This window comes from Leuciscus leuciscus, assembly GCF_965113295.1.
Source record: "Leuciscus leuciscus genome assembly, chromosome: 19".
NCBI lineage: Eukaryota > Metazoa > Chordata > Actinopteri > Cypriniformes > Leuciscidae > Leuciscus > Leuciscus leuciscus.
The window spans coordinates 3943155-3965987 of record NC_138743.1 but is presented as its reverse complement, the minus strand read 5'-3'; the positions used below and the strand labels follow the sequence as shown (position 1 = coordinate 3965987).

The window sequence follows — 22833 nt, the reverse complement described above, 5'->3', positions numbered from 1 at the left end:
AAAGCGTGCAGCTCTTATTTACATATTCACCTAAACGTCGCTCTCAGCAGCGTGGACGGCGTCTGGATGTTCGTTAACAGTATATCACTGCAAAGGTATTTCCATGCAACTTCTTTTTACTTCTAAGCAAAGAACGAAAAATACCTTTGCAGTGACTATTTTGTACGTTACTCTTGCACGAGCTGTAAGTTGCAGTTCATTTAACAGCCACCGGTGTCACTAATAACAAGGGTTATCTAAGTTCTACATACAGCCCCTTAAGTAATGTTTTAAAAACATTCGCAAAAAAAAAAAATATATATATATATATAATATATATACATATATATTTTTTATATACATGATATATATATTTATTATCATTAATGGAACATTTTAGTTGGACTTTAGTCTAATGTTTTATTAAATGTTACTACTTAGCAACTACTTTTTTTAAGATGGTTCAGAGGACAATCAAAGGGAACATTCCCATAATACTTGCAAAATTATATTAATATTAATTTCATTAATTGCATTAGTCGCTAATGCACGCTTCTCTTAGGATCAGGGGAGAGACGTTTACTTGTACAGCTCTTTACTAGCTGGCCTCCGTTACACAGTGATGACGTATTTTTTCAGGCCATCCCGTAACTTGGCTTCACCCTGGTTGCCTCGACAAGGGATTTTTCCATTACCTCTTGGATTAATGCAGAAAGTAAGGTCTGTGACTAACAAAAGCTTATGATTCTTGCACGTTTTGTTCATGACTTCAATGTCACCATCACTAAGCTTCCAACATCTCTTTCTGCCTTTTTTACAATATATGTTTTACCTGAGAGTTTGAGCTATAATCATTTGCAAGAGGACCAGTGATGAGTTTACCTGTTCTGCTGATGACTTTTAATGTCCCGAGAGCCTCTCTAGCCCTCATTTAGACACTTGTTAGCAACTGTCTTTTACAAGACAAGTAAAAGTCTTTTTTTTTTTTTTTTTTTACTGGGTATTACTGATGTATTTTATGTCATAGAATAAAACATGAAAGTGTCTTGAGCTTGTGTTCACCACAGACCTTATTTTTAAGCATTTAACCAAAATAAAAAAAACCATTGATTTCTGGATGATGGAGCCGGATGTGCTAAAATACTAACTCGTTTCCGGGTTTTGGCCTACAAAAATGACAAAAATAACTTCTAGATTATTTTTTAAATTGGAGAGTGAAGGTCAAGTAAAACACATTGCATTGTGGGGTATGATATTATATGCCCTTCTATGCTATATTGTATACTGTACCCTTGTAGTAAGTACTATGCATTTTATATTGCATTAATATGGACCAGTGACAACCACAGACGACTCCACGCCCGTGAGGAGACGACTCCACGCCTGTGAGGAGACGCCCGACGCCCGTGAGGAGACGACTCCACGCCCGTGAGGAGACGACCGACGCCGTGAGGAGACGACTCCACGCCCGTGAGGAGACGACCGACGCCCGTGAGGAGACGACTCCACGCCCGTGAGGAGACGACCCACGCCCGTGAGGAGACGACCCACGCCCGTGAGGAGACGACTCCACGCCCGTGAGGAGACGACCCACGCCTGTGAGGAGACGACCCACGCCCGTGAGGAGACGACGCCCGTGAGGAGACGACCCACGCCCGTGAGGAGACGACCCACGCCCGTGAGGAGACGACTCGATGCCCGTGAGGAGACGACTCCACGCCCGTGAGGAGACGACTCCACGCCCGTGAGGAGACGACTCCACGCCCGTGAGGAGACGACTCCACGCCCGTGAGGAGACGACTCCACGCCCGTGAGGAGACGACCGACGCCCGTGAGGAGACGACTCCACGCCCGTGAGGAGACGACCCACGCCCGTGAGGAGACGACCGACGCCCGTGAGGAGACGACTCCACGCCCGTGAGGAGACGACCCACGCCCGTGAGGAGAGGAGACGACTCCACGCCCGTGAGGAGACGACTCGACGCCCGTGAGGAGACGACCGACGCCCGTGAGGAGACGACTCGATGCCCGTGAGGAGACGACTCCACGCCCGTGAGGAGACGACTCCACGCCCGTGAGGAGACGACTCCACGCCCGTGAGGAGACGACTCGACGCCCGTGAGGAGACGACCGACGCCCGTGAGGAGACGACTCCACGCCCGTGAGGAGACGACTCCACGCCCGTGAGGAGACGACTCCACGCCCGTGAGGAGACGACTCCACGCCCGTGAGGAGACGACTCGACGCCCGTGAGGAGACGACCGACGCCCGTGAGGAGACGACCGACGCCCGTGAGGAGACGACTCCACGCCCGTGAGGAGACGACTCGACGCCCGTGAGGAGACGACCGACGCCCGTGAGGAGACGACCGACGCCCGTGAGGAGACGACTCCACGCCCGTGAGGAGACGCCCGACGCCCGTGAGGAGACGACTCGACGCCCCTGAGGAGACGACCGACGCCCGTGAGGAGACGACTCCACGCCCGTGAGGAGACGACTCCACGCCCGTGAGGAGACGACTCGACGCCCGTGAGGAGACGACCGAAGCCCGTGAGGAGACGACTCCACGCCGGCGATATGTTATGCCCTAAATTAATACATGATTAACTAACTGTATTTTTCTATGTACATTCCTGAAATGCACTTTCTGTAAAGCTGCTTTGAGACAATATGTATTGTGAAAAGCGCTATACAAATAAATTTGATTTGATTTGATTTGATTAATAGTAAGAGTAGTAAGTTAGTATGACAATCTGAACTTTCTTCTTTTTCTGTGTCCCATTCAACTCGAAAGAATGCAATAGCGAACAACTCTATATGTCATACAAAAAGACATGTCACAAAGCTAACAATTAGCTATTTTAATATGCATAGATATGCAAGTAACTCACAAATATAGTTTAGTTTACAAATTTAATTTAGTTTTTTATCTGTATTTTTTTTTATTGAAAGTTTGAGGTCTGTAATATTTTTAAACGTTTTTGAAGGAAGTCTCTTCTGCTCACCTGTATTTATTAGCTAAAAAAAAAAAAGTAAAAATTGTGAAACGGTATTCAATTTTTTACATTCTATTGTAATGCGTTTTAAAATGTCATTTATATTTATGCTGGTATAGCTGAACTTCCAGCATCAATACTCCAGTCTTCATTCTTTGATCAAAGTTCAAAAGAGCTTAAAAATAGAATAGAACTAAATAGAATAAATGTCATTTTTTATTATTATTTATTTGAAATAATTATTTTGTAACATTCTAAATGTCTTTAATGTCACTTTTAATCAATTGAATGCATCCTCGCTGAATAAAAGTATTACAAAAAATACTGACTGGCCCCAAACTTTTGAACGCTGGTGCAAGTATATCTATAATCAAATATTATATGTTTACATTCAATAAAAAAACATTTTTGTTGTTGTTTTGTTTTTTGCACAGAGCTAATCGCATGAGAATGACTCTCTAAAATCAAGGACCACAATGGAAATAAGTTAATGCAACTTTATTGTGTCATCCTTGGCAAAGAAGTTGTAATGCAGTTGTATTGCTACTTTTTAAGTCAAATAAACTCAAACGAATTGCATTCTCGATGAAGTTATCTTAGAAGACATCATAATTAAACAACCTTAGTGTTAGGAGCACACCAGTGATGCCTTAAAGGCTGTTTATTCCGGAAGCTCACTAGATTTTGCAGCTTATGTGTGAATCTGTACTTTTTTGAGGTTTTGTTTGTAGTCATTGTACTTGAGCAAAGGCACCCGAGGTGCTTAATAAGGACGTGGTAATTGGTTGATCTGCCCTGTGCCAAAGCATGAAGCTGGAGGAAGCCATTGGCTGTTGGGAATGTAATCCGTCATTGGCTTACAGACTGAAGTGTGATGCACTAAGACTTCCTGGAGGCCAGAATGAGATCTAATGGATTATTACAATCACTGTGTGTGTGTGTGTGTGTGTGTGTGTGTGTGTGTGTGTGTGTGTGTGTGTGTGTGTGTGTGTGTGTGTGTGTGTGTGTGTGTGTGTGTGTGTGTGTGTGTGTGTGTGTGTGTGTGTGTGTGTGTGTGTGTGCTGCTTAGTTTGTTGTCAAATGTGTTTCATCACTTAATAATGATTTTTTTACAATAACTATGGAAACATGTATTTAAAAAACTAAATATGATTATTTCATATTGACTTTAAAATACAATTTTTTTTTTTTAATTTAAGCAGAGTTTTTATCATGATTTGTGCCTCAACAATTTTGAAGGTTAACATATTATAATCAGATCTAAAATGAAACTTTTTTTTTTCTTTTTTTTCTTTTTTTTTTTTTTTGAAGCAAACTGGAATGACCCTAATTTTACGTTTTGGTTTTACTTCATCAGAATAGTACGAATCTTGGTAAAGGTTTTGGCACTTGCCATGTGAACACAAATAAAAAATCATGGACATGATTTGAAAAGGTTAAATAGTCCTTGTACTGTTCACAGTCAAAAATTATTTCATCTAGTGGAAACGTTTGGTACTGCACCCGAACAAAATCTTACCGAAAGCTACATTTTTAAGACATCAACCTCAAATTTGGAGCACAGCTTGTTTAGATTCATGGCTTTGATTTTCTCACAGTTTTAGAGTAAAATTTTAAAAGCTGAAATTAAATAAATGTAAAATATAATACATACATTTAATTGAGAAAAATCTGCCATTTCGGACCGCCACACGAGCACCGGGTTACATTTGTACAATTGGGTGGTGCAAAATGTGCATGAAAGGTAATGAAAATGTATTTGACTTTCTGCATGTGTAATGATTTTTTTAAATGATCGACAAGTCATAGTGATGCTTGTCTAGAGGCTTAAAAGGTCTAGATTAAATCTGACTAACTTTCCTCATCCATGTTCTTGACTCGTGTCATTGGGCCTCAGGTGGAAAGTGTCCTTCACTCCAGTAAACACACTGAAGCCACAGAACTAACAGGCCTGTTGACTTCACCACACCTACAGGTAAATGAGGAGGGAATGTCACACAACGTGTCCTTGTTGGCATCTGTATAATTTCCCTAAAGTTTTAATGGTCACACAACCTTTGACATCAGCAACAAATATATGGGAATTTTCTCCTCCCACTTAATCGCTGATAAGCCTTTTATTTTGCTATCATAAATATGCAAGATGATATGGCTAAATGCAAATGATTGTTTGCATTGGTAACACTAGTTGCCTAATACATTAACAATGAGCAATACATAAGCAGAGCATTGTTATTGCTGTCTGAAACCACATCAGACCACCATTTAAGAAAGAGTGAAGCACTCATAATATCAATGGCTTATATTATCAATCAGCCATCTGATCAAAGAATCAAGCTCTGATCTGCTGTCTAACGTGTTCAGGCGCAAATCAAACGCTAACAAGGGCATGAAAACAACTTCCCTGTGTGTCTATTTGTACACACCTCAGGTTAGATCCAATTATCGGCCTTAGAAATAGATACCTGCCACAGAACAGGACACAAGATTATTACCCTCCCTGCATAACAGAAGATATTCACCCCTTTCCCAGCCCTCCCGCTGCTTTCCCTCGCCACACGCACAGCGGGCATTTAAAGCAGTCTGTCTCTCTTCCTACTGTATGAAAAATTACAGGTAAGAGGTGATGTGATGATTGACAGCGCTGGGTGGAGATTATGGAGGATTGGGTTTATGTTCAGGTTAAGCTGTGCATCGTGTTTGGCAGTCTGGCATTGAGAATCTGATGTGGCCAAGGGTTATTATTGTGAGGTGCGGTACGCCTGTCAACTTCACTGAGGTAAAGCGGCAATCCTGTGTCAGGGGGGTTTCAATGTGAGACAGAGTCTTGGGTTAAACGAAATGGGCGGGAACTTGCTTGAGTGCTTCTCAGCTTGAAAGTTTGATTGATTGATTGTTTGCTTGTTTAAAAAAAAAAAGTAAGGCAGGGCTTGTTTTCAAAGCATACTCTACATAACTTGATTTTTACATTTTCTGAAGACAATAGGTGCTGAAGTTGCCACCAAAATGCTAGGATTTTGAATGGTTGCTAGGGTGTTGCTATGCAGTTGAGTTATTTAAAATGTTGCTATGTGGATGCTTTGGTGTTCTGGGTAGTTATAAGGGTGATGCTAGGCTGTTGTAGGCTAGTTAGCTGCTATAGGGTGTTTTCTGTGCTTACTAGGGAGTTGATATGTGGTTTCTAGGGTGTTGCTAGGGTGTTCTGAGTGTTTTAAAATGTTTCTATGTGGTTGCTATGCTGTTCTGGGTGGTTGTAAGGGTGTTGCTATGCTATTGTTAGTTAGCTGCTATAGGGTGTTTTCTGTGCTTACTAGGGAGTTGATATGTGGTTTCTAGGGTGTTGCTAGGGTGTTCTGAGTGTTTTAAAATGTTTCTATGTGGTTGCTATGCTGTTCTGGGTGGTTGTAAGGGTGTTGCTATGCTATTGTTAGTTAGCTGCTATAGGGTGTTTTCTGTGCTTACTAGGGAGTTGATATGTGGTTTCTAGGGTGTTGCTAGGGTGTTCTGAGTGTTTTAAAATGTTTCTATGTGGTTGCTATGCTGTTCTGGGTGGTTGTAAGGGTGTTGCTAAGCTGATGCTAGGTAGCTGCTATAGGGTGTTTTCTGTACTTACTGGGAAGTTGATATGTGGTTTCTATGGTGTTGTTATGCAGTTACTAAGGTTTTATGAGTGTTTATAAAATGTTTCTATATGGTTGCTATAGTGTTATGTGTGGTTGTAAGGGTGTTGCTATGCTATTGTTAGGTAGCTGCTATATGGTGTTTTCTTAGCTTACTAGGGAGTTGATAGGTGGTTGTTATGTATTTTCTTATGTGTTCTGAGTGTTTTAAAATGTTGTTATGTGGATGCTATGGTGTTCTGGGTGGTTGCAAGGGTGTTGCTTGGCTGTTGCTAAGTAGCTGCTATAAGGTGTTTTTTGTGCTTACTAGGGAGTAGGTAGGTGGTCGCTAGGGTGTTGCTATGATGTTCTGTATATTTGTAAAAGTGATGTTAGGCTGTTGCTAGGTAGTTGCTATAGGGTGTTTTCAGTGTTTACTTTGGAGTTGGTAGATGTTTTTTTAGGGTGTTGCTATGCTAAGGTGCTCCGAGTGTTTTCAAATGTTGCTATGTGGCTTCTCTAATGTTCTGGGTGGTTGAATTTATGTTGCTAGACTGTTGCTAGGGTGTTTTCTGTGGAGTTGGTAGGTGGTTGCTAAGGTGTTACTATGCAGTTGCTAAAGTGCTGAAGGGAGTTTTTTTTTTTATATTCAATTACAGGAGTGTTCAGGGTTGGTTGCAATGTGGTTGCTAAAGTATTGCTATGCAGCTGCTAGGGTGTTCTGGATGATTCCTTACTGGCTCAAGTCAAAAGGGTCGAGGCTGACATCTCCATTCACCAGTGCTGATGTTCATGGTTCTTCCTCAGGCCCTGATGGAAGCTCACGACTGTATAGCCGAGCAGGAATCGGATGTTGAAACTATTGAAGATCTGGACCAGGATGAAAAGACCACCAAACTTGTTTCCCTGGAGAAAACTCGTGACATGCCTCTGGTAAGAATCATTCATCTACATTCATTGACATTTATAGTCTCTAAGGGCATCAATGAACATGTGCGTGTGCGTGTATATATATTCTTTATTATATTTTTATATATTTCTTATATAGGCTAGTGTATATATATTTTCATTTTCATTTTCAGTTTTTACTCTGATTTTAAACTATACATTTAAATGATATATTCAGACTTGAATTTTAGAATATTCAGATTTGAATTCAGTTACATTGATTGTTTATAGACATTTGATTGTGTCTCTGTATATGTTTAGGGTGTGACGGTTCGTAATGAACTCGACTGCGTCATCATCAGCCGGGTGGTGAGTGGAGGAACGGCAGAGAAGAGCAACCTGCTCAGTGAAGGAGATGAAATCCTAGAGATCAACGGTGTTTCAGTTCGTGGGAAAAGTGTTAATGATGTTCACAACATACTGGTGAGATCTAGCTGGTCCTAAACTCTTTCAAACGCCTCATACTCTTTAACCGTAATAATTTGCTGATATTGACTACCATTTGAAAGTGTTGAGGTCTGTGTTTGAAAGAAGACTCTTATGCTTACCAAAAATCTTGTGAAATAATATTAAACTTTAAAATAGCTGTTTTTATGTGAATATATTGTAAAATCATCATTACTCGTGTCTTCAGTGTCACGTGATCCTTCAGAAATCATTCTAATATGTTTTTCTTCTTCTTTTTCTGTGTCTCTAGTCCAGCATGCATGGGTCCCTCACATTTCTGCTCATCCCAAACTCTCAAAACAAACTAGCTCCTCACAGACCCGCTGTGGTACGACTTCATCTCCATCATCTCTTCATCTTCATTCCTTCTTTTGAGTGTGTGCTGCCTTTTCTAGGGGCCTTCTGGGATTTTTGTCTTTGACTCTGTTTGAAACCCTTGTGGGCTTCTTGTTACAATGCGTTCTGGGATTGCCTTATGCATGAAGTATATCTGTGATCAGGGTTTGAAACTAACTTTTTTTAACTCACCGGCCAATTTGGCTACTAAATTTTAAAGTTACCGGCCATTCAGAACTTCTACTGGCCAAAAATAAATAAATAAATGAATAAATGAAAAGAAAGAAACCATGTATATATATATAATTTTTGGATTTCATACATTTCTTGTTCAAACTAAATTTGGTCATCCAGCCATCTCCTCCCTTCCTCTTTCATCCTCATCCTTTTCACCAAAAATGTATTTTAGGTGGACAGATCAATACAGTACAGTACTAGCCTGGGAAAACCCAGACAACTTCCGGCAAATTTAGATTTGCTCTGCAAGTAGTCTGGCAAAGAGCTCATTCAAGCCCATTTCTAATCCGTCGAAATCACGGCACCAATCAGAAACGTTGGGGCGGGCTTTACACGATGACGATCGCTCTGATTGGTTTTAGGTCTATCCAATTGCGCCCAGAGGCATTTGAGCGACGTCCGTTGGTGAAGCGCAGCAACTTTTAAATGCTTTTATTTATTTTATTTATATTCAAATTGCAAACACATGAGGACAGTCTCCATGAAAGACCCACTGGCAGATGAACGTGCTTCTACATTTCTCTCCGAAACGGTAGGAAATTAAATTAGATTTAATAGAGGATTATAACTGTGACAAGATGATTGACAGGGCAGTTTACGTGACAAGACGCACGCGACAGATCCGTCCGATAAAGATGACGATTGACGAAGTAATATGTCCCAAAGCTTGCCTACTTTTTTGCTACACATTCAAAAGTAAATACCTTTTCTTCACAAAAAGAGTACATACTTTTATGGCGTAGTGTAACTTAGGGACGCAGCATATGGCTTTACACGATGACGAGCGCTCTGATTGGTTTTAGGTCTATCCAATTGCGCCCAGAGGCGTTTGAGCGACGTCCGTTGGTGACGCCCCTTTGGAAATGAGTTATTAATGAAGCTTTGCCAGACCATAACTCAGTTACCACTGAGAATGGTCTGGTTTTAACCAGGCTAGTACAGTACAGGAACATCAAAAAAATGTAAGATGTTAGAAAATAACAATGTCTTTTCTGTTAACCAATTTTTTTTTAGACTGCGCTTTTGCTTTAATGCAATTGAACAAGTGCTTTCAAGTAAGCCAGATATGCGAGGATTCTGCGCAATACGATGTATTTAATATACCATGTTGACTCAAGAGTTGAGTATCCTGATAGGCTGATTGGTCCTTAACTCAATCACACTATTCTCTATAGGGCTCAGCTGATTGGTTCCTGCTATATCAGTAGCCAATGAGCTGCTCAACCATTTGCTGTAGCATTACAGTGTGCTTACAGAAACCCTCCACCTTCCCCAGCTCCACATATATAGATCTGCTAGTGGTAAATCATGTATAATATATGGTGCAGCAGCATTTCTTACTTGCACAACAATAACCAACAGCAGCAATAGCAGCACCAGTAGATCTATTCTGCCAAAACCAAACATATTAACATTTTCATATCCATTACCAAACACTCCAAAAGTTGTCATGACAGAACAAAGTTTCTTCATCTAAATGTGTCATTCATCTGTCCTCCTCATTCTCTTTCTTTACAGATGCATGTGAAAGCAAACTTCAGCTATGACCCATCTGAGGACCGATATGTGCCGTGCAGAGAGCTCGGCCTGTCCTTCCAAAAGGGGGACGTCCTCCACGTCACTAGCCAGGACGACCCCAACTGGTGGCAGGCGTACAGGGAAGGACATGAGGACCAGAAGCCCCTCGCCGGACTCATTCCTGGTTAGTGTCTGCTTAGAACAAGTAGTGCATGCTGAGTTATGGGAGATAACAAGTAATAAATAAATCCATTGAAAAAATATATATTTTATAGGCTGCATATCAAATATTTATTATAAATTGGTCATTAAGTTTAAACTCTGATTCATTGATTTCAGCATTATTTTATTATTATTTATGTATTCACTAATATTTGAATTGGTTTTTATATTTTTAATTTTCATTTCAATTTAGATTTTAGAATTGATGTGCTTGTGTCATTTTTATTCGTTTTTTATATTTACATAGTTTTTTTTATTCCTTTTTATTTCAGTTATAGTTTTAGAAATGTTTGTAGGCCTATAGAATTAGCTCTTCTATAGTGTTAGTGTTTTTTTTTTTAAAATGAAGTTGCCAGCCAGCGACAGCATTTTTGATAATTTTCACAAAACTTTCATGGCCCGCAGAATATTTTGTTGTATTAATATCTGATTCTGAACATGCAACATATCAAAAGAAAGAACAGAGCCTCTGCTTTAATTAAACATTTTCTAGCTTTATGCATTCTTTTTTTTTTATTAACACTTTAAAAGCAACATTTTAAACAAAAAGCTGCTGAGAAAATCACGTTTTTGTCCAAGATTACATCCAGATCAGATTCAGATCTGATAGATCGAGTCCATCATTCTTAATGTTTGATAATCATGTTATTTTACATATATGCATAAGCAATGCTTCTATTGCTTGTTTCTGCTTCTTCGCCTGTGTTGTTTTGATCTGCGGATTCAGTGCTATTTCAGAAGATGAGCAATAGCGCCCCCTACCGGATAACAGTGAAAACATGGATCTAATTTTAATAGTTTTATAACACTGAACGATTCAATGATCTCTTGAAATAGAAATCACAGAATTCTCTTTGTACTATTTTTCATGTATCAAAATGTTACATTATGTTATGACATTATGAATTTACTTGGCAAAAAAATATAAATAATAAAAATATTAATTAAATAATTAATTAATAATTAAAATATTTAAATTAAATAATTTTTTCAGAACGAATTTTTTTATATTTATTGGATATGGTTAACAATTGCCCAGTTTTAGTTTTAAACCCTATTTGTTTGTATGATTGTTTGGAGTTATTCTCTATATAGTCAAATGACTAGTGTGTGTTGTGCATATGTCTAAGACAAAAGGCATGTTGTGTTCTCTCAAGGGAAGAGCTTCCAGCAGCACAGAGAAGCCATGAAGAAGACCATCACGGACAGGAATCAGGAGTATAAAGGTGAGCTGGACTGTGTTTCCCTGCCAGAAATCCCTGCTAAAACTTATATATACTCATAAACATGCAGTACATGCTTCTTTGAGTTTGAGATCCTCCTTCGACGTCGCTGTTGAAACTTCGTCAATGATAATAGTTATTCTTTCTTTAGGGAAACTTTGGTGTGCTAAGAAAACCAAAAAGCAACGGAAAAAACTATTGTATAACCCTAATAAGAATATTGGTGAGTATTATCTTTTTTAATTCTTAGTCATGAAATCTGAATTTATAGTTGATTTTTCCTGGTCTTGCACTGTTAAAAATAATTTTTACTTCAAAGTTTCACGTTTAATTCAATGCGTTACTTGCCATTTCTTTGTAATTATTTGTGAAATTCACTAGCAATTTCTAAGTGACAATTGTTTTGAAGTAAATCCATGCTTTTTCAGTGCTTTTTTAGTTGCTTGTTTGTGCAAATGAATGACGACCCACCATCCAGTCCCCATTTACAGCTTGGGTGCAAGTATAGGGGATTTCCACCCGTTTGACTCGGTAGAAACTGTACATTTGATGAGTCTGATGTGTACGAGGTGTGAACGGTTAAAGACTGAGGAAGGTTGTTGGTTAATTGACGGCTGTTCACGGTTTCTTCTTCTCTTCTTTTGTGATTTCTTGCATGCCTCTCCACACTAAAGATGCGCAAAATGAAATGACAATGAAAGCAGTTCTCATGCCCTGGTTGCAATTTGCATTACAAAAGCAAAAGAAAAGACACACTGAGAAGGAACATTTACCTTTACCTTTTGGTATCAGCATTTACCCTTTGTCTCATGTTGTGGACCTTCATTGTTTGGGAATTTCTCTGAGAAATGTCGGATTTAAGTCCTGTAACTTAAAGGGGTGGTTGATTATGATTTGACTTTTCTAACTTTAGTTAGTGTGTAATGTTGCTGTTTGAGCATAAACAACATCTGCAAAGTTACGACGCTCAAAGTTCAAAGCAAAGGGAAATATTTGCTTTTAAAGAAATCACTTTTTAAGGACTACAACAAACGGCTGGTAGAGACTACACCACATTCCTCCCGGGTTAGTGACATCACCAACCCTAAAATTGACATAAACCCCGCCCCCTGAACACGATTTATAGATTATCAAGACAGAATATGCTAATCAATGACTAGAAGATAACTACACATAAGCTACATAAATTCATCAACTAACCATTCAGAAATGTCCTGTTGCTTCTACATGTTGTCACTTCTTCTTGAGTCTCTCCATCATTGTCTGACTCCGGTTTGAACATAAAAGGCTAAAAGTTGTAGAAATTTTCAGTGCATGTCTGTGTGAGTGCAGCTGTTGAAGCTCCGCCCCCTGTGCCGGGAGCAGCAGCTCATTTGCATTTAAAGGAACAGACACAAAACGGAGCGTTTTTGCTCACCCTCAAAAAGTGACAATTTTAACATACTATATAAAAATATCTGTGGGGTATTTTGAACTAAAACTTCACACACACACACTCTGGGGACATCAAAGACTTATTTTACATCTTGTGAAAAGGGCATTTTACCACCCCTGAGCTGATTTCAATAGTCCTAGTCTAGACTAATGACATCTATATTTTGCGAACTCTCGCCAGTAAGGAACATTTGTCATTGTTCAGAGCATTACAGTGAGGATATCCTGACCTATGAGGAGGTGTCACTGTACCATCAGCCGCCCGAACGCAAGCGTCCCATCGCTCTGGTTGGTCCACCGAACAGCGGACACGATGAACTGAGACAGAGACTGTTGTCCTTACAGCCGGACCGCTTCACCGGTGCTGTTCCACGTAAGACTGTGCTTTTCTACAACTTTAAGTGCTTTTTCAACAGCAACACGTGATATGCATGCGCACGCCGTCAGCGTATTCACAGCTTCACGTTTGTGAAGTTTACGCAGAGATGATAAAGCTTTTCTAAATGTTCAACACTTGGAACATAATCTTTGCAACGGAAGTAAATCAATCAAAACTAACTTTAGCTGGATAATAACTTGATTCTAGAGCTGCTGAAAAGCCTAAAGAATCTCTGTTACTTTAATTTCCTATTATCACTGTAAAGCTGCTTTGAAACAATCTATATTTTTAAAAGCGCTGTATAAATGAAGGTGACTTGACTTGGCATAAAGTTATTTAACATTAAACTTAACCACAATGGCTCACTAACTACATATATGCAGCATCTATACAAAAATTAAATGTCATAAGAGACTGATTTGGAAGGTTTACATACACTTGTAATCATAATTAAGATTTTTTAAAGTTTCTAAGAAGTCTCTTCTGCTCACAAAGGATGGATTTATTAGATGTAAAATACAGCAATATTTTTAAATATTATTACAATTTAAAATAACTGTTTTGTATGTAAATGTATATAAAAGTGTAACTTATTCCTGTGATCAAAGCTGAATTTTCAGCATCATTACTCCAGTCTTCAGTGTCACATGATCCTTCAGAAATCACTCTAATATGATGATTTGATGCTCAAGAAACATTTATTATTATCAATGTTGAAAATAGTTTTTGCTACTCGTTGATACGTGATACGCTACAATTTTCCCAGTTTGAGGTAATAAGATTAAGATAAAGAATAAGCTAGGATGCATTTAATGTAAGTGAAAGTAAAGACATTTGTATTTTAGTATTTGTATTTTGAGCACTTCTTGAGTTGTTTGCCTCTTCATGATGAATCGCTTGCTCGCTTGTAAGTTGCTTTGGATAAAGGCGTCTGCTAAATGATTAAATGTAAATAATATTACAAACTGCATATATTTCAAATAAATGCTGTTCTTTTGAACTCTCTATTCATTAAAGAATCCTGAAGAAATGTATTACAGTTTCCACAAAAATATGAAGCAGCACAACTGTTTTAACATTGATAATAATAATAATAAATGTTTCTTGAGCATCAAATCATCATATTAGAATGATTTCTGAAGGATCATGTGACACTGAAGACTGGAGTAATGATGCTGATAATACAGCTTTGATCACTGGAATAAATTACACTTAACAATATATTCACATAGAAAACACTTATTTTAAATTGTAAAAATATTTCATTGTTTTAACTGTATTTTTGATTAAATAAATAGCAGAAATATCACTAATTTCAAAAACATTACAAAAAATCGGAATTATTCCAAACTTTGGAAAGCAACTCATCATATTGTAAGCATGCACATAATGCTGCAAATTCATGTCTATGTTTCTAAGCTTTGGAACAGAACCAATCATTTCCTTAAGAAAAACTTATATGCATACAAACAGACACTGCCTACTATTTTGCCATGCATATCTATTGTGTATCTCATATGTGATTTTGCACACGTTACAGACACCACACGAAACCCCCGCACGCATGAGCTCAACGGAAGAGAGTACATCTTTGTGTCACGACAGAGCTTTGAATCTGAACTGGCTGCTGGGAAATTCATCGAGTCGGGCGAGTTTGAACAGAACCTGTACGGCACACATACGGACTCAATCAGACAGGTTGTCAACTCTGGAAAAATCTGCCTTCTGTGTCTGCAGCCCAGGGTAAGACTGACTGACGAAGGTTTAACTGTTTTACCAAGAACGAGAAGCATGGAATTGGTTTGCCGTATGACATGTGATATGAATTCTTTTAAAAAGCACACTGCAAAAAATATATATATTTTCTTCCTTTTTGTCTTGTTTTCTAGCACAAATATCTATCTTTTCAATCTATTTATCCTTTCTGGGGGGGAAACATGATCAAAATGAAGTGAGTTTATGCTTAAAACAAGAACAAATATCTGCCAATGGGGTCAGAAAAATGATCTTAATTCAAAGGGAAAACATGATTATTTTTCGTAACCTCATTGGCAGATATTTGTTTGTGTTTTAACTCACTTCATTCATTTTGATCAATTTTTAAGAAAACAAGACTCAATATCTCACTTCATTTTGCTTCTCAAGTAAATGCATCTTGATTTAAGAATGTTTAGATATTTGTACAGGAAAACATGACAAAAATACTGAGTAGGAATTTTTTTTTTTTGCAGTGCAAACTAGAAAGGTCAGGCAAGTAATAATAAATGATTGACAATATGCAATAACACTGTGCAATTTACAAACTACATAACCAGCAAAATATGAACCCAGAAAGGAAATATAGCCTAATGTATATACAAATAAAAGCTGTGAAAATGTGAACTACACATCATTAAATAACTTTTATTTCATCAATTTAATTTATATGCACCATTATAAAAATGCATACTAATAAAGAGCAATCTTTATTTTTCTGAATATTTTATTCATTTGTTATTTATAATAGTTTATTGTGAACATTATGACACAGCTATCAAGTCAAGGCAAACAAAAGGTCAAAAGCAAGAGATAAAACAGCATAATTACACCAAGCAAGACTGCACTAAAATAATACATACTTAACATGGAAGAATATAAAGATTTGGTGTTGGTTCTTAAAATTATTTTTCTCAAAATAGTAGGATCTGCTTTTTTTCCACGTCGCATAACTGATGATCTCAGCCTTTCGTAGGCACGTCACCCACGATTGTGGTCCAATCAGATCGCTAGGCAGTGGTGGGGGGCGGGGCCTATGCAGAAACCTCACTGAGTCTGCGCGCGTGTTCTGCAGCAGCGGAACCCGGTCCGAGGAGGCACTGAGGCAGTGTCTATAGATCCATCCGCCTCTTTTTTTTTTCCTGCTCGAAATGGCATCGCCGGAGGATGTCGGAGCGAAAAGGCAAATGTTTTATGAAATCGAGTGTGTAATAGAAGATTGCGATACTGAAGTTGGATACAAGCCTCTGTCAGACAGCGATGAGCTCGACGATTCGGCGGCGGAGGAGGAGGAACCGCGGGAGGAAGAGTAAGTAATGCGTCACGTGTAGTGTTTTTACCTGTTCTAGGGCAAACAATGTGTTTTATTGCTTACTAAAGAATGAATTTTTGAAGCTAGAAAGAAAAAAAAATACAGTGCTTGAAAGACACCGAAGTATAAAATCATAGTGTAAAGAATAGTGTTTAGGACCCCATGAAATTAACTAATACACTACATTAGAGGCGTAACGGTACGGTAACGTTACAGCAACGTTACCTTATTTATTTGTATTAAACAGTTGTTTATCGAACAAACTCTTTAAATGATTTCAATTATTATTTAAAATTTCTTAAGGATAAAAAAACAAATCTCTCTGCTAATAAACTGGGACCACTTTCTTGCACATTACTGTAATATTAAAGGTTACAATTAACAGAGCCCAAACTATTAAAATCATATGCTATTTATTTTTAGATATAACAATCAAAACTCAAATGAAAAACATAAATTGCACACAAGCCAGGTTTTGTATTAATTAGCCTAAATTTAATTAAAACTCCAATTTCTACTCCACTTTATTTTTGAAATAATATAATGATTTACACACAGTTACTGTTATCATAACTTGTTTTCATGACAAATTAATTGAAACGTGTATTTAATAATTAAGACATTACTAACAGGTGAAGTAAATATAACGAATATATAAGCTAATATAGCGCATATATTTAGTGAAATGCTCCCCTCAGGAGTTCATTTCTCTAGTGAACTAACACGCTGTGAACACTACATGACTTGCCTGAGTTATATGAAATTAACCTTATACATGAATTTATTGCTACATTATTTTCTCATCTGGGAAAATGGGCAAAATCTAAATAGTCATCTTGCATTCATATTTTTCGTCAATAAAATTCTCTCTTCAATAAGAATGCCCAGTCCTCTAAATATTGAAAATAGTTGTTCATGGCTGACATAAAATAAAAGCTACATAAGGGATTAGCCCAAATTCTTGTTCCAATAGGAAATATGTCGATATATAAACTGCAGCTGCCATGTGATTTTCAGATATATTCTTATAGATGAAGATATGACAAATTATGCATATCACTGGGATAAAGCACCATGATCATGTGTGCCCAAGATGGTCTATAATACATGGAGCAAGCAGTCATTTTCTCCATTAATTATAGTCTTTTAAGATGGGTCTGACACTGGTAAAACATTGTTGCTATGCAACAAAAATAGGGAGCTGTGCATGCGTAATCTCTGCAAAAAATACACTTCTGGATTTGAATGGCAGCCAATGGGAATAGATGCTCTTTGCAGCCAGACATTAGTTACAGCATTGTTAACCAGCCAATCTTTGACCCTTTTTGTAAGCTAATCATACGAAGATCCTGATCTTACAACATATATCTTGTAAAAGAGTTTTTATTTTGTTGTACTAGACTCAAAAATATTGCCGTTCCAAACAACATTTAGGGGACAAAACAAAAATTGTAATTTTTATGAGAAAAATTGTGATTTAAGAAGGTTTTGCTGTGCTTGTTTGTAGGGCAGCATAATTTGGACACATTTTATGTCATTTATCTATCGATATGACTATAAAGTAATAATAATTAGTGGTAGTAGTAGTGCTACTATTAAATGAAACATATTTAACAAAATAAATGGTACTATTGTAATATTTCAGTGTAAAATATCAAATTAAGATTTAAAAAAAAAATGTATTACAGTACAACTGTAAAATTACAGTACTTATATTTATGGCAGTCTAAATTCATTTTCAAACGTTAAACCAAACTTTTATTTTGGTGGAAATCTGAAGGGAGCCCTTAAGCTTCTTTATTTTTTTTATTTTTTTTTACAACAGCCTGTTTGTAAGTGTTGCTTCATTACAAGTTTGGGAAAATGATTGGCGCATCTCGCCTGTTCAAATGCAAGTTGTAATGCAAGCGTGCAGAGATTAGGGGTGTGCAATATTGTCAGAATCTCAATATTTTCTGGGATTTTGTCGATAACAGTGATTTGACATATGTGACCCTGGACCATAAAACCAGTCACATGGGTCTATTCTTTGAAATTGAGATTTGTACATCATCTGAAAGCTGAATAAATAAGCTTTCCAGTGATTGTATGGTTTGTTAGGATATAACAATATTTGGCCGAGATACAACTATTGAAAATCTGGAATCTGAGGGTGCAAAAAAATTGAAACATTGAGAAAATCTCCTTTAAAGTTGTTCGTTTATGTTCACGATTGTGCAGCATTCACTCACAAAAATAAATGTTTTATATATTTATGGTAGGAAATTTACAAAACATCTTCATGGAACATGATCTTTACAAAAAATTGTAATTATTTAGTAAAAAATTACAAATAAATGAATATTTATCATAATTCTTTTATAAATTAAATAAAAAGGAAACATTAAAAGTGGCCATAACAGGCAAACTAATCCTGTCGTTTTTTTGACGATATATATGTATATATAAAATTATTTTAAAATTGAAAAGATACTTTAAATGTGAAACTAAAACCACCAGTAGGTGGCGGCAAGTCACTGTTAATGAGCGAGTCATTGACCGATTCAAACTGTTCAAACTGCTGATCATTTCAGGAACAAAGCTTATTGTGTGAGTCATTGAATCATTCATTCAGATTCGTTCAAATGGACTGATTCATTCAGTAACGAAACACCGCTGTGTTGAGAATAGATGAAAAAAAGTATTTAAGGTTAAACACTTGTGCTCCAATGCGCGATTGGCTAAGCACAGTCACGTGACTGTGGTTACGTGAGGTCGCAGGGCACATACTCCGCACAGGTAAATTAAAGGGACAGGGACGGCAGAACCAATATACAAACATTTAATATATATATTGACAGATTTTAACCTGGGTTTCACTAGTGCTGTAGTTTTTTTCTTCTGTTTCATTTTCAGCTGATTTGTTCCCCTGTTTTTTAAGTTTTCTGTTGCCTAAAGTGCAATAAAGCACAATGAACCTCTTTAATGTGATATAACTATGATAATTAATTTGTAATCACTAAGTGCATGCATATTAATTGTATTCATTATATGTTACAGTATTGATTCTTCAGAAGAATGGGAGCCTCTCATACGTTCAAAACTAAAGAGGACCGCATCCTCCTCTCCTTCGTCATCCTTACCGCGACGAAGAGGACGCCCACCTAAAGCTACTTTGAGTCCCTCCCCGACAGCACCAGTGATGGGCAGAACACCTAAAAACACCCCAGCTCTCTCTTTACCTCGACGGAGAGGCAGACCTCCTAAAGACAAATCTAAAATCAAACTCTTTCCTAAACCCTCCTCGTTTGCCACAATAGTCCCTAAACCCCCACCTTTTGCCACACTGATCCCTAATTCTGCATCCGGCATTAAATTCGGCCCTAATTCTACACCCACGTTTACACTTGGCTCTAATTTCACTCCTATAAGCCTCTCCAGTCCCACATCCTCCATTAAACTGAGCCCTAATTCTACACCCATACTCATCCCGAATGCCACATCCACTTTTAAACTCAGCCCGAACTCCTCGTCCGCTTCGAATCCGGCACCGATAGCCACGCTCATCTGTACACCCACACCAACGGGGCTGCTGTTAGACGGGGACGCCAGCCAGATCAAGACGGGGAAGGAAGAGGAACTATGGGAAGAGAAGTGAGTAAACATAAATAGAGATTTTTTTTTTCTTTTGATTTACAGGTGTAATGGGACCCAGACACATTGCAGTTATTAATTAATTTTTTGTCATTGAGTAATTTTTTTGAAAGAAATAATACTTTTAGTCGGCAATAAGGTTGGGCATCGTTTGAATTTTAACGATTCCGATTTCAACTCTGCTCATCGATTCCTAATTTCGATTCCAATAAGGTAAAAAGAAAAACGTAAATATCATTCACATTTATTGCAAAACATTTAATTGTAGCTGAATATCATGAACAAAAATGAACAGACTAAAAACACTTACAGTCTAACTAATTTCACGCATTATTAAAGCTACACTGTGTAACTTTTTAAGTTGATTCTTAGCAAAAAATACTTTGTTCTATCAAAAGTATATGTGCTCATTCATGTGTTATTACTTCCACCAACTAATCAAGTATTCTCGTAAGCGTAAAATCTGCCATTTATAATCGACCGAGTTGCTCGAATGGCGGCCCTCCATCTTGAAAATACGCCAAAGAGGGACATACCTGGAAATTCAAGCTTCGCCTTTAGCGTTTTACACTCAGTGACACCGTGACGAATGCGAGGTGGAGATTACCATAGGGAGATTACTCGCGACTGCCGGCAGATTTGAAAGATTGCTGAAGATGTTTACACTATTAATCTCGTTCAATATACAGAATAACGATAGCACTGATACTTTACTAACATTAGCTTGCATTCGTTTGGGATAGCTGATATTAGCAATGAAATGGTACCAAAATAACGAAAACATAAAACTATTATTCATTTTACATAGAGGTCATAACCTACATGTTAACTGACTAAATAACTAAATGCACTTTGTAATAGTTTTGTAAAGTAACCTCATCACTTGAAGGAACACTCATGGACGAAGTCGAACTGGAAGCCATGTTAATCTTGGAATAATACGGCCACCGTAGGAGTTAAAACGCCCTCGGAATTGAAAGGAACAGAAACTAATATTCACTGGGTAGTCATATACAATTTCACCGCTAGATGGGTGAAAATATCTCACAGTGTAGCTTTAAAGACAAGTAAACACACAGTAATTAAAAAAGAACAAATAAAAAATTAGCAATCGCAGCAAATAAATAGAACTGAGCAAAGATATGATTGAAATAAAGTGTTTTAAGATTTTCAGATATTCAGGTACAGAAACTAATCAAATGTAAAATACAATAAAATATACATTACAAATATAGTTACAAAAGTGATTTAGTAAAGAATGAGTGAATTTTTGTTGTTTGATTAGTGTTATTATAGAGACGGCGGCAGGAATATTAGGCTGCTGTCACTTTAAGAGCTGCACAGATCCAATATACTGATACACATTATTGCAGCACAGAAAACAGCGCACGAGTCGACTCACGCTTTAAAGTCATATTGAAACGCTCACAAAGGAATCGATAAGAGGAATCGAGAAATTTTTATTTTATAACAAGTATCCGATTCCTGACCTCAAGTATTCGATTCCCGATTTGGAATCGATTTTCAGTTCCCAACCCCTAATTCAGCAAGGATGCATTAACTTGACAATGAAGACAATTATAATGTTGCAGAAGATTTATATGTCAAATAAATGCTGTTATTTTGAACATCAAGGAATCCTGAAAATAAATTGATCACAGTTTCCCGTTGCAGGAATAAATGTTACATTATTTTAAACCAAGTAGAAAAAGTTAAATTTGTAATAATATTTCACAAGATTTTTGACCAAATAAATGCAGGCTTGGAGAGCATAGGAGACTTATTTTAAAAACATTAAAAAAAATCTAATTCCAAACTTATGATTGTGAGGCGAGCATGCATATGAAGTGTGTTTGGTTTGTGTTGCAGTGTGGATTCTCCTGAAGAATGGCCAGTTCCACGGGAAGAAAGCCTTGAGTTTTCAGAATCACCGAATGCAAAGATGCAGCGACTCTCGTCCACATTCCCTTCAGCCGCCATGACACAACAGAGAGGCAGACCCTTAATACACACCTCAAAAACTACCCCTGAACTTGCACCCATAGCCACTTCTGATCAAGCAACCACTTCTCAGATCATCACTACACTCAGCTTTCAACCCATTCCCACAACTATTGATGAACCATTGACCTCTATACCCATCCCAAAACATGAACCCACCTGTGATCCCAACCCTAATCCTGCACCCATCCGGCCTCGGGTCGACAGCGACGTCAACAGTGACCATGATGTTGTCTTTCACGACCATGATGACCATGATGTTGTCTTTCACGACAGCGATGGGATCAGTGATTCAGGAAGGGAAGAGGAACTGTGGGAGGAAGAGTGAGTAAGGAAGTCTTGCATTTTTTTGTAGTTTTATGTAACTATGATTTACTCAAACTCGTGACTTTCAAAACCTGGATGGCATTCTTCTGGATGTCTGAGGGGTCATTAACACAGAACATCTTTTTGCATTTAAAAAGGTTTCAAGATATGTTTTTTTGTCATTGCATAATTGCATCATATGTTTTGCCCCCCACATTAAAACCACAGAGCTTTGATCATAAAACTAAACATTTAAATATCATCTTACTAAGACTCAGTTTGCTCAGTTTGTGCCTCTGAATGAATGAAGTGTTTTTTTCCTTCAAGTATGAGCTTCATATTCTCTCCTTTGAGCCATAAAAGCTTGATGTATCAACAAACATGCAAATATATTTTAACTTTTTTTTTTTTTTTTTTTTTTTTTCAATAAACGTATATAAAAAAAAAAAAATTTGGACTATTATTTCATAGGGCTCGACATTAAGTGCTTGTCAAGTGGGGGAGATTT

At 37.7% G+C, this 22833-nt stretch overlaps 1 protein-coding gene across 4 annotated transcripts in view; it reads left to right on the top strand.

The window, feature by feature from the left end:
• Positions 1-22833, top strand: part of pals1b (protein associated with LIN7 1, MAGUK p55 family member b) — a 53295-nt gene that overhangs the window by 8777 nt on the left and 21685 nt on the right. For 2 of the 4 annotated variants that reach the window (XM_082147147.1, XM_082147148.1), the window contains exons 1-3: positions 15316-16382; positions 19425-20018; positions 21888-22343. In XM_082147147.1, coding sequence (XP_082003273.1) covers positions 16225-16382; positions 19425-20018; positions 21888-22343 — 1208 coding nt within the window. In that variant the 5' untranslated portion in view covers positions 15316-16224. Of the gene's footprint in view, positions 1-7381; positions 7508-7783; positions 7946-8219; positions 8298-10060; positions 10245-11439; positions 11509-11656; positions 11729-13144; positions 13313-14858; positions 15062-15315; positions 16383-19424; positions 20019-21887; positions 22348-22833 lie in introns of those variants that run through there. The other 2 variants (XM_082147150.1, XM_082147149.1) reach the window with 2 other exon arrangements.